The 12,665-nt window shown below is 44.0% G+C and overlaps 1 protein-coding gene across 1 annotated transcript in view; it reads left to right on the forward strand.

Annotated features, from left to right (window-relative positions):
* Positions 1-12,545, forward strand: part of CUBN (cubilin) — a 258,475-nt gene extending 245,930 nt beyond the window's left edge. The window contains exons 63-67 of the mRNA XM_059184039.1: positions 1,457-1,604; positions 2,728-2,909; positions 5,986-6,151; positions 8,074-8,309; positions 11,428-12,545. Coding sequence (XP_059040022.1) covers positions 1,457-1,604; positions 2,728-2,909; positions 5,986-6,151; positions 8,074-8,309; positions 11,428-11,535 — 840 coding nt within the window. The 3' untranslated portion in view covers positions 11,536-12,545. The remainder of the gene's footprint in view (positions 1-1,456; positions 1,605-2,727; positions 2,910-5,985; positions 6,152-8,073; positions 8,310-11,427) is intronic.
* Positions 12,546-12,665: the final 120 nt, after the last annotated feature.

Consider the following 12,665-nt stretch of genomic DNA (forward strand, 5'->3'; position numbering starts at 1 on the left):
TGACAGATGGCGCAGAGCTGGCATAGGCAACCATAGGGAGCGGAGGTGAAAGTCCCTGGAAGTGAGGAATGCAGATTAGGGTGTTGGCAGATCCCCTGTAAAGACACTGAAACCTCTGAGGGTTGAGAAAGGAAGCGGGGTGCAGGGGATGACAATGAGCTGAGACAGCAGTCTTTGATGAAGGAAAGTCACCAGAGGGAAAGCGAGAATGGTGAGAAGGGTGAGAGGAATCTTGGGCCAGATGTGGAGACCCTCAGAGGAGAACTGACTTTGATGCAAGGATGGGTACTGCAGGGAGGGACCTGGAGACACTCTCCCCCCCAGAACCCCACCACTCTTCCTCCTCAAGGATTGTGGACTGTGGGAAGAGAATGGCTTCCACCAGCAGGCTGCAGAGGACCCAAGCTTCACTCAAGGCCAGGAAGTGGAAAGGCTATGTGTGGATATATACAGTGGCAGTTAACATTGCTGTGCAAGTTCAGAGGAGGCCACGGGCAAGGTTAGGAAAGGACCAGCAGCAGGAGACTGGGGGCAGGGGAATGGTGGGTAAAAACAGGCATCAGCAAGGGGAGCTTGCAAGCACGAGTGGGAAATGGACCTGTCAGTGGGCACACAAGAGTGAGAGGCAGCAAATAAATGTCTTAACTTTGGTGCCAGTGGTCTTCATGCAAGGATGGGGAGGCACTGGAGCCCATTAGCCTGCTCTTTGAGAGGTGAGGAGGGCTGCCCAGGTTTCAGGAAGGGGAAACAGGGACCACATTGCAGGGAGGAGCTGCCTTGTGGGGAGTCCCAATGTTGCCAAGTATGATTAGATCAGCTCAGGGGTGGGGAGGGCTGGGAGCTGTGCTGGGTTAGGCTACTGGGCTTCAGGAAAATGGGGAAACCTAGGGGGGCTCTGTGGAGCTCGGTCAGCCTAGATGGCTCAGAGCAACCACACGGGCCTTTGGCTGTGAAGCTGCATGAGGGGGAAAGGGTCTTGTCCCACACAGTGTCTGTCTCCTGGTTTCAGCAGAAACTTGGCCTCGACCTCCTGCCCCTCAGGGAGCGGGAGACATTTGTGGATTCCAAGGCCACCATGAGCCTGGTTGCCCAGGGCTTCGAACACTGTAACTGGTTCCCATGTCTGAATTTTTTTTTAATGATTTTATTTATTTATTTGAGAGAGGAAGGAAAGAGCGAGAATGAGTATAGGCACAAAGGAGGGGCAGAAGTAGAGGGAGAAGCAGACTCCCCGCTGAGCAGGGAGCCCAACACAGGGTTCCATCCCAGGACCCCCAGATCACGACCTGAGAGCCAAAGGCGGGCACTTAACCCACGGAACCACCCTGGCACCACCCCCGCCACCCCCTCATGGCTGCGGATTTAAGCCACACTTTTATACGGAGTTTAGTTTCCACTATGACCTATTCTCTTTTGAAACCAAATCTAGGGTAACGTGGCTTCCATTTATTTTCAGGGTCACGTAAATCCAGGACTTCCGGTCTGTGGCGGAAATGCTTCGGCGGCGCCAGCGTTCTATTCTTCCGGGAGCACGGCCGTCGTCGTCTTCAAGGCCGAGGTCCTCAGCGCAGACTCCGGCGTGCGTTTCACCTATCAGATTGCAGGTGAGCCCCGAAGCCCCCACGGCCGCCATTCCCGCTAGAACCCGCTCCCGTGCGTGCGTGCGCCTCCGGTGACGTGAACCACACCTGCAGCAAGAATTTGAACTAGAAGCCCGGGTCCCGTTCAGCCGGTTCCTCAAGCTGGTTTCTGAGGTAAAGCGAATGATGCTAACTGCAGTGGTCAGAGGGCCGGCATAGTCTTCGAAGTTCATGGAGTTAATTTAAGTTCATACCCGTTGTTTTATTAATTATCCACCTGACTGCTTAGGGAACTCACTGTAGGAAGTTATTAAAAGCCAAGAAGTTCTAAAAGGGCAATTTGAGTTATTATATATATATATATATATATATATATTAAGATTATTTATTTATTTGACAGACTGATTACAAGTAGGCAGAGAGGCAGGCAGAGAGAGAGAGGGAGGGGAAGCAGGTGCTCCGCCGAGCAGAGAGCCCGATGCGGGGCTCGATCCCAGGACCCTGAGACCATGACTTGAGCCAAAGGCAGACACTTAACCCACGGAGCCACCCAGGCACCCCCGAAAGGGTAATTTGATTATGATCATGGCTAAGAAGTTTATTTCCAGAGGACGTTATTTGATGTTCATTTCCAGCTTGATTGAAACCAAAGCTGCCGTTGATTAAAACAGATGAATAGAAGTATTTTGGGTGGTTTTTACCTATTTTTACCCAGAATGATAAAGAGCAACAACTTACCGATTTTATCAGTTCCTCTGAGGATGTAAATGGAAATCCCCAGACAAAAGTCTGTCTTGGATGCAGAGACTTTGTGCCTGCAAAGGACTGGACGTCAGCCCACTCCACTGCAGTGTGACTGGAACAGTACAGAGGATGCTGGAACATCCTTCTTCAAAGGAGGAGGCTCACGTTTCAGATTTCCATGGGAACGTTATGTTAGGGTAGGGAGACGCTGCATTACATTTGCTTTCTGCCATACCTTGCTTCCTCTGACCTCGCTTATCTCAAAGGAAAGTGAAAGGGCTGGATTAGCTTTTTTCTGTAGTTTGTTCACATTTAATCATCTTTCTGAATTCTTCCCGTCAGGTTGAAAGAGCATGAAATATCGGGAGGCATACATTAATTGTGAATTTTTTTTTTCTCCAAGGTTGCAACAGAGACTATAACAAGGCTTTCGGCCATCTGAAGAGCCCTGGATGGCCAGATAATTATGACAACAACTTGGATTGCACAGTTACCCTCACAGCCCCGCAGAACCACACTATTTCCCTCTTCTTTCATTCGTTTGGTATCGAGGACTCCAGTGAATGCACACATGATTTCTTGGAGGTAACATACATTTGGTTATCATATAAGTGAGCTATTTAAGGGACGCCTGGTTTGTTCAGTCTGAGCAACTGCCTTTGGCTCAGGTCATGGTCCCAGGGTCCTGGGATCGAGCCCGGCATTGGACGCCCTGCTGAGTGGGGAGTCTGCTTCTCCCTCTCCCCGTGCCTCTTTCCCCAGCTTCCCCCTAACTCTTTCTCTCTCTCTCAAATAAATAAATAAAATCTTTAAAAAATAAATAACTTATTTATTTGAGAGAGGGGGCAAGCTCAAGCACGGAGAGGAGCAGTCAGAGAGAGAGGGTAAAGCAGGCTCCCTGATGAGCAAGGAGCCTGATATGGAACTCGATCCCATTGGGATCATGACCTGAGCCAAAGGCAGACACTTAACTGACTGAGTCACCCAGGTGCCCCAGTAAATGAACTATTTAACATATGGATTGCTGAAGATTTTTCACCTTTGTCTCTGCTACTTCTAATCATTGATCCCTTTTTTGTTCATAATTTGATCATTATTCTTTCATGCCATAAATATGCACCGGGAATGAATAGGGAGCAAGACATAGTCAGGGCCCCCAGAAAGCTCACAGTCCATAGGAAAGATAGGAAATAGGTCACATGCAACAGAATCAGCATGGTTAGGAGCACCTAATTCAGCCCGGGGACAGAGAAGTATCCTGAAGGAGGTGATGTGTGGGTTCAGAGGGAACTATCCAGTGTCCGGAAGAAGCAGAACCAAGCTCCGGGAGCGCTCCGGGAGCGCTTGCCTCTCTGTAAGTCCCCAGCCCCACCACAAGAGGGCCCCCTGCGTCCTTCCCACTCTGCCCAACCTACAGTGTTGAAGTGAGAACCTTAAATTGTCCTTCCAGGGGGAGGCTGTTGTGAATGAGCCCATAACCAAGGCAGTCACTGTGTGGAGCGCAGTGCCTACATTTTGCCATGAAAACCCCAGAGCTCACTTGCATGTCCTTTGCAAACTCTTTTGGATGTATTCATTCTTAGGCAGTAAACTGCGATGTCGCTGAAGACTTGGATATCCAAAGACGCTGAATTCCTCTGTGGATGGAATTTGAATGTAAACCTTCCAGAGGTGCTCTGAGTGGGCATTGTCTCACGTACACAAGAGTCTTCAGTACAGTTTCCACACGGTTTCCTCCTGTACATCTGTTCGCTTGTCTTAATATCCTGGGGAGCTCACCCCTACAGAAATCCTTTGTTAACGAGTATCCTTAATCCATAGTGTAGTGAGTACTTGAAGGAAGCTTGAATCTTTTCTCATGGCAGACCCATGCCGTGGTAGGGAGTGGAGAGGGATGGATGTAGCAGGGCGGAAAGGAGGAGACGAAGATGAGACTGTTTGTGTCAGTCAGGGCATGGGACTCAGACCTTCGTGCCTCACCCTTATGTGAAATGGAAAGCAGAAGCCAGAGGAGGGGATACAGAGAAAGGACAGAACAATCCCACCCGTTCGGAATCTCATCACAGCCACCCTTGGTTCCAGCCTGGGCTGAGCGGTGGTGACGGGAGTTATTTTCCTCTGGATGCTGGCACGCGCAGGCTAGCACTCCAGCGCTGAGGTGGGAGCCCCACCTCCCAGCCGTCCTTCCTATTCCACAGAAGTTGGTTTTGAAAACCCTATAAGCAAAGAAAGGAAACCGTAAGTTGGGCCGGTAAAGTACAGCCGCTTTTGGTGGAAAGACTGGGGCGGTTTATTGGCAGCCTTATGCGCCACACTCACCATTCCGTTCACATTAATTGTGCCCGGAACAGAAATTTCTTGGCGAGGACTGTGACCAGATTATGACCACACAAAAGCAAAGCTCTGGATCCCACCTGGAATCTGCATGTGTTTTAGTGCCTTCACCTCCCTCTTCAGGGCCCTCTAATGGCTCAGAGATGTTTATTGCTCTCATTGTCCCATTCTTCCTGTGCAGAGGAAAATGGAGAGGATGCTAGTTGGAAATGACACCCCACTTCTCTCAGAGCAGAGCTTTCTGAAATGGGACGCAGAGGAAAGAGACCCAAAGTTAAGATAGAGTGGGAGTGGGTCTGGCTCTCCAGCGTTCCTGAATATGGCAGCCATATCTGTCTGCGGCTGGTTCACTGGCTGCTCCATGCACCGCAAGGCCACTTCGAAGAATAATCCAAAATGCACCAGAAAGATACTATCATCTCCCACTGCCACTCCATCAGCTAAAAAGATCTCACTCTCTGTCAACACCATCCAATAAGACCAGCCATGGCGCTTCTGGAAGAACCTCCATGACTGAAGACAACAGCACTTAACTAAATGTTAGATGATGAAAATATAGAGGAATGGAGGAACTTCCAAGAATTTGAATACATGTGTCATTGAAACCACCGTTCATACATGCTGAGCTGGTTCTATCTCTGTGATGCCTGGATAACATTTCTTCAGTACTCCTCAGGAGTCCTCCTCAGAGTCGGACGGCTGAGAAGGCGCAGAAGGAGCTCTGAGGACAGAGGTGGTTGAGTTCCCTGTGGTTACCTGTACTTACCTACTGACTCATTTCCTGTTTTCACATGCATCTACTAGTACTAAGCAGTGAATTTTTAAAAAAAAATCTATTCAACTTCAGGCTATGTTTTTAAAATTACCTAACAGTCAGATTTTATAGATTTATTGAATTGTGTCCTTTTCCTGTCCCAAAATTCCTTTGGTTTTGAGCTTTATTATACTTCGTACGTTGCTTTTTTTCTTTCATAGCCCCTTCATAGCCAAGCAATTTTCAGAGGGAAAAAAACCAGACACACGGTATAATGAATAAAGCATAACAGAAGTGACTGGAAATGGAGCAGGCAATATCCCTCTCCAATCTTTTTGAAATTCACAGATATTTCTGAATTCAAATGCAAATGGTTTTTGATCTACATACTGGATGTTTCTCTCCTTTGCAAGAGAACATGACTTCTGGGTGTGTTTTCATTCTTAAGAAGACACAGATTTTCCAAAGGAGGTTGTCATTCACATTGTCTCCTGTGTCAATGGGGAATAATGAAAAATCAGAGAAGAAAGGAGAATATGCTTAGGTATATTCATTAATGGCTCACTTTTCCAGGTCAGAAATGGAAGTGATAGCAGTTCACCATTACTTGGCACGTACTGTGGAGCTCTGCTGCCAAACCCCATCTTCTCTCAGAACCATAAACTATATCTACGGTTTAAGAGTGACAGTGCAACTTCCAGCCGTGGGTATGAAATTCTCTGGACCTCGTCATCCTCTGGTAAGACACTTGCCCTTTGTAAAGGAAATTGATGTAGGTGAGAAAAACATAGGGGGGTCTAATAAGAAAAGATAATTTAAAGTGACTGTACCGGGACACCTGGGTGGTTAAACGTCTGCCTTCAGCTCAGGTCATGATCCCAGGGTCCTGCCACTGAGCCCTGCATCAGGTTCCCTCCTCAGCAGGGAGCCTGCTTCTCCCTCTGCCTGATGCTCACCCTGCTTGTGCTCTCTCTCTCTCTCTGACAAATTTTTTTTAAAAAGTGATCTTAGCTTCTTAGCCATCTGTATATTGATTTTTTTCCCAACAAATATAGAGATTTTTAACAATGAAAGTACAGATATCCTTTTTAATTCTATTCTCACTCCTCATTTTTACATACGTATGTAGGACACATGTTTCTATATGTATCTACAGACACATATAGATAAACATATCTAGTAATATGTAGAAATATTGGTGTGCATGTATATATACACATAGAGCATAGATTAGATACAGATTTTAAAATTTTTGGTAATTTCTGATTTTGTCGTCTTTTTAAGTTTTGATTTGATCATCAAGGTAGTTCTCTGAGAATTCAGAAAAGCCCACATGTGTACCAAAAGCCAAGTTACTAATGCATACTTGGGTATAAATAAATAAGCAGCTTCTCCCCTTGCAGCACCTGTCATTTCTTGGCAGTCCTGGAGGTTAATTGCTTTTTTCAGGGCATGCTTGGTTGGTAGTTTATCAAATAACTGAAGGAAATTTAAGTCATGTCAATATATTTAACTCAAGAGAGGAGGAATATCTTTATGAGATGTCCCACTTAGGTGTTTAGAAATATATAAAAACTTTCCAAATAAGAATGACAAAAATGTATTTTCAGTAGACTAAGGGACAAGAAATAATTTAAATCTTGGCAGCTAAAGGTGCTTGCAGATGATCTCCAATGCCCTCATTTTGCAGAGGAGGAAATAAAACACGAGGTTAATGGGTTTTCCAGAAAGCATGGCTAGATTGTGGTAGAAGCAGGACCACACCTCCAGGGATCAGACACCCAGCTCAGCGCCTCTTAATCCTGCCGTTCTGTGCAGTTTCTTCCTGCACAACAGTATATCTGGGTTCCCAGGGTCTCTGGTCTAAACTATGACAGTGTTTATACACAAATTAACACTAATACTCACAGAGCTCTGGCTCTGAGCATGTCAATCTTGGTACTGTCTGCTACAAGCTTGGGAAAGTCACTTACACAATAATTCTTGTCAAAACCTACAATGCCACACTCTTTGGGTTCGGCCCTGGAATTTAACTTAAAAAAAAAAAAAGATTTTATTTATTTATATGACATATAGAGATCACAAGTAGGCAGAGAGAGGCAGGCAGAGAGAGAGAGAGGGGTAAGCAGTCTCCCCACCAAGCAGAGAGCCCGATGTGGGGCTTGATCCCAGGACCCCAGCACCTGAGCCAAAGGCAGAGGCTTAACCCACTGAGCCACCCAGGTGCCCTGGAATTTCACTTTTAACTTTACTTCACTCCCATCATCATCATCAACTGAGGGTATAGGGAGAGCCCTACACGGTCAAAAGTATACAACAACATTAATTACTCTCTCCTTCAGCTACTTTATCAGGTTCTTTGTTTTCCCATTGTGTTCACAGCCCACTGTTTTCAAAGAAAGGTCCTGGAAGGAGTGGTCCCACTGTCCTGAGATACAAGGAACAGAACCTATGGTGGAGGGAGGGGGGAGGGAGGGAGGAGGCGGTGGTGAGGGCGCGGGAGGGATGTAGCCCACAAAACGACAAGGAAAGGCGTTTCTGCCTTCTCTATTCTTCGCAAGGGTCTCAGCATTTTGGGAAAATAGTCACCATCTTATTGCCTCACAAGGGTATGGTATCCACATTTTGTTTAATCAAACATCCTGCGTTGTTTCCTTGCAGGCTGTGGTGGGACGCTCTATGGGGACAATGGCTCCTTCACCAGCCCTGGCTATCCGGACACATACCCAAACAACACTCACTGCGAATGGGCCATCACTGCACCTGCTGGAAGACCTGTCACTGTCAGCTTTTACTTTATTAGCATTGATGATCCCGGAGACTGCATCCAGAACTACCTCATCCTCTACGATGGACCAGATGCGAATTCCCCATCCTCTGGACCATATTGTGGGGCAGTGAGTGAAACATTTTAAAATTTCCATTTATTATTTTTAAATAATAGCAGTGTACACTTTTAAAGGCAGACACATAGCACAAACCTTTTACAAATTTCAGCAGCTTCTGGATTTTCCTTTCTATTTGGGGAGCACGAGTGCCACCTAGTGAGCAGTGCGTGAAATTAATAGTACTAGGTCTCAGACCACCCCATCAGAAGGGCTTGTGCAGGTGTTCCCTGCCTACTCCCCCGCACAGACTTCTGGTGCCGACTCACACCTGCTGACTCAGAATTTCTGAGACAGGAGCTGTTGTACATTGTCTTTTAAAAACTCCATATGTGCTTTCAATGCGATGCCCAGGGTTGAATGCCTATACTGTTGTCCCTATGAAGTCAACTATGGACAATTTGAACACCTGGCTCCATTTCATCTACTTCTTGTTGAAAATTGCAGGAATTTTTGGAAAAAATTAAAAGGGAGGTGGAAGGTGGGTCTAGTGACTTAATTTGTTTTTTTAAAGTGCTGATGTCCTGGATCTTCCCTAAATTATCAAGTGAGGATTCTGACAGTGACTCAGTATTTCTTGTGTCTGCCCTCATCATCCACTCATTTTGTATGAAAGCAGCTGCAGTGTTTTCCAGGAAGGGAAATGGGACTACTGCTGAGAGCATATCTGCTTCCTGCTCTTCTGCTCTTTACTTAGGCTCGCTAATTAACTGGACAGAAATCTAAAGAGTTGTTTGTTTTAATTGAGATAAAATTGACATATAACATAATAGTTTCAGGTGTATAACATAAATTTGGGGGATTTTTTGTGAGGAGAACTTTAAAAAAAATTTTTATTAACATATAATGTATTATTTGCCCCAGGAGTACAGGTCTGTGATTCACCAGTCTTACATGATTCACAACACTCACCATAGCACATACCTCCCCCAATGTCCATCACCTGCCACTCCATCAATCCCACCACCCCCACTAGCAACCCTCAGTTTGTTTCCTGAGATTAAGAGTCTCTTATGGTTTGTTTCCCTCTCTGGTTTCGTCTTATTTCATTTTTCCCTCCCTTCCCCTATGATTCTCTATCTTGTTTCTCAAATTCCTCATATCGGTGAGATCATACGATAATTGTCTTTCTCTGATTCACTTATTTCATTTAGCATAATAGTTCCATCTATGTCATTGCAAATGGCAAGATTTCATTTTTTGATGGCTGCATAATATTCCATGGTTTATATATACCCCAACTTCTTTATGCATTCGTCTTTCGATGGACCTCTGTGTTCTTTCCACAGTTTGGCTATTGGGGACATCGCTGCTATAGACATTGGGGTGCATGTGCCCCTTTGGATTTACATTTGTGATGATGAGAACTTTAAGAAATCTACTTGCTCAGCAACTTTCAAATATACACTATAGTGTTACTAAATACATTCTCCTTGCTATACAGCACATCCCTAGGACTTAATTATAACTGGAAGTTTGTACCTTTTGGCAGACACCCTTTATCCATTTCAGCTACTCCCTCCTCTGGCCCCTAGCAGCCACCAGCCTGTTTTCTGTATCTGAGAGTTTGGCTTTGCTTCATTAGATTCCGCAAATAAGTGAGATCATGTAGTGTTTATCTTCCTCTCTTATTTCATTTAGCATAATGACTTCAGGGACCTTCCATGTTGACACAACCAGCAGGATTTCCTTCTGGATGGCTGGATGATACTCTTTTATTATTATATTATAATATTTTATATATCATATATCTATCCATTTGGATAGATAGCTTCTACATCTTGGTTATCATAAATAATGCTGTAGTGAACATAGTGGTGCAGATATCTTTTCAAGTTGGCATTTTTGTTTTCTTTGGATAAATTCCCAGAAGTAGAATTTCTGGGTCATATGGAAGTCCCGTGTTTAACTTTTACAGGAACCTCCCTAATGTTTTCCACTTGTGGCTGCACCAATTTACTTTCCCGCCAACAAAGCATGAGGGTTCCCTTTTCTCCACATCCTTACCAAGACTTGTTATTTTCTTGTATTTTTTATAATAGCCATTCTGACAGGTATGAAGGGATATTTCATTGTGGTTTTGATTTGGATTTTCTGACGGTTAGTAATGTTGAACATCTTCTCATGTACTTGTTGGCAATCTGTACATCTTCCTTGGAAAAACAGCCAGTCAGGTTCTTTGCCCATTTCTTAATTGGACTGTTTGTTATTGCTACTGAGTTGTGTGAGTTCTTTATATATTTTAGACTTTTACACCTTATCGGATAAATATATTGCAAAATATTTTCTCCCATTCAGTATGTTGCCTTTCCATTTTGTCTATGATTTCCTTTGTTGTACAGGAACTTTTTAGTGTGATATAGTTCCTCTTGTTTATGTTTGCTTTTGTTGCCTTTGCTTTTGGTATCAAGTCCAAAAAGTCATTGCCAAAACCAACATCAAGGAGCTTACTGCCTGTGTGTTCTTCTAGGAGTTTCATGGTTTCAGGTCTTTACTCATTTTGAATTGATTTTTGTGTGTGGTATAGTTTCATTCCCTTGTATGTGGATATCCATTTTTCATAGTGTCATTTATTAAAGACAGAAAGAATACAAAAATAAATCCTAAAAGGAGACTAGAGATGTTGACAGCAGGAAGTTGTACACTTTACTGATAGGACTGTTTTAGTTGCAAAAATAGGTATGTGTTCCCATCAGGAAAATTAAAGTTTCAGTAAGAAGTTGAACTGGAAATTCAATTTTTAATGAAAATTTCACTGAAATATAATATTCACAAATGATTCATCTTCTTTAAGTGTACATTCAGTAGTTTCTAGTAGATTCAGGGTTATGTAGTTCATACCACAATCAATTCTAGAACATTTCATTACCCGCAAAAGACACTCTGTATCCACTAGTGGTGAATCTCCATTTTCCCTCTGTCGTCCTCCCCACCACCAATATTCTCTTGTAAGGTATCTCTATTCATTCTTAGCAGGTTCCTTCTAGAATAATAAGCAAGTTTAAACAGGTTTACTGTAAATTCTATAAAGTTTCTTTGTGTAGTACTTTCTTACTAGGCTAACGTTTCCAGCAAAATGTTCAAATTTGTGAAATATATAATTAGTTACTCTTTTTTTTTTCAATTTTAGGACACTAACATAGCTCCCTTTATGGCTTCTTCGCATCGGGTCTTCGTAAAATTTCATGCAGAGTATGCGGTACAGCCATCAGCTTTCCGCTTAACCTGGGACAGCTAATGGGGCGATGTGGTGTGTTGGGCCCATTGGACATGACACTGGACAGACGTCAGGACAGAATCCTCATACAGCATTCCACCTGGCCCACTGGAAATAATCTGAACTTTTTCTTTTCACCAAAGTATGTGTGGAATCAATGTCTGTTTATTGAAAAAAAATATAGACTGTAGCTTCTTTAGTCTTGGCTGTGCATGTCATCCTCACTTCTAATGCTTTGAGCTGAACATATTCTTAAAATTCCTTAAAGAACTGGAAATAGTGATGACATATGTGATGTCAGTTGTCAAAAGTTAATGACAAAATAGCATGTTTTTCCCTGTGAATGTCAAATCAGAGGTAATGAACATTCTTGAATGGTACGCAATGAATGTTGCATTAATTTTTAACTCATCAAAGTTTCGTCTTTCACTAGCAGATCTATGTAAGGTTTCAAGTTGAATTTTTACATTTGGATGAACAATACAAATCCTGCAGACCATGAACTCCAGGGCCGTGCTGCCTGAATCGGCAGTCTCGCGCTTGTCATTCAGGGCTGCCTTAACTTCTCGTGTTTTCGTTTCCACAAGTCCCACCACTGTCCACTCCTCGCTTCCTAACACAGTCTGTAGAGTCACAGTGGCTTAGCCAAGCTTTTATAAAGTTTTCTGAGGCCTTTAACAAAGCAAGGGCACCTATATTAAATACACAAAGTTAAGTCTTAATAGTGATGTGTTGTTTCATGTTACTCGAATACTCGAGTGCCAGAAAAATTATTTCTGCGCAGAGTACAGAGCCACATAAATAAAATATTCCCACCTTTAAAAGTCCTGCCTCCTTAGGGCACCTGGGTGGCTCAGTCATTAAGCATCTGCCTTCAGCTCAGGTCATGATCCCAGGGTCCTGGGATCGAGCCCTGTGTCAGGCTCCACACTCAGTGGGGAACCCTGCTTCTCCCTTTCACTCTGTCCCTTCCCCCCACTCATGCTTGCTCTCTCTCTCAAATAAATAAATAAAGTATTAAAAGAATAAAATTCCTGCTTTCTGTAATTCTGTGTTATGGGTAGATATATCAACTTTGTAGCTGACTCCCTCTTGGAAAGAATGGTGAATGTGATGACAAGTCCCATCCAACCCCCAGGGGCCTGACAAGC

The sequence above is a fragment of the Mustela lutreola genome, chromosome 8, assembly GCF_030435805.1.
Source record: "Mustela lutreola isolate mMusLut2 chromosome 8, mMusLut2.pri, whole genome shotgun sequence".
Lineage (NCBI taxonomy): Eukaryota > Metazoa > Chordata > Mammalia > Carnivora > Mustelidae > Mustela > Mustela lutreola.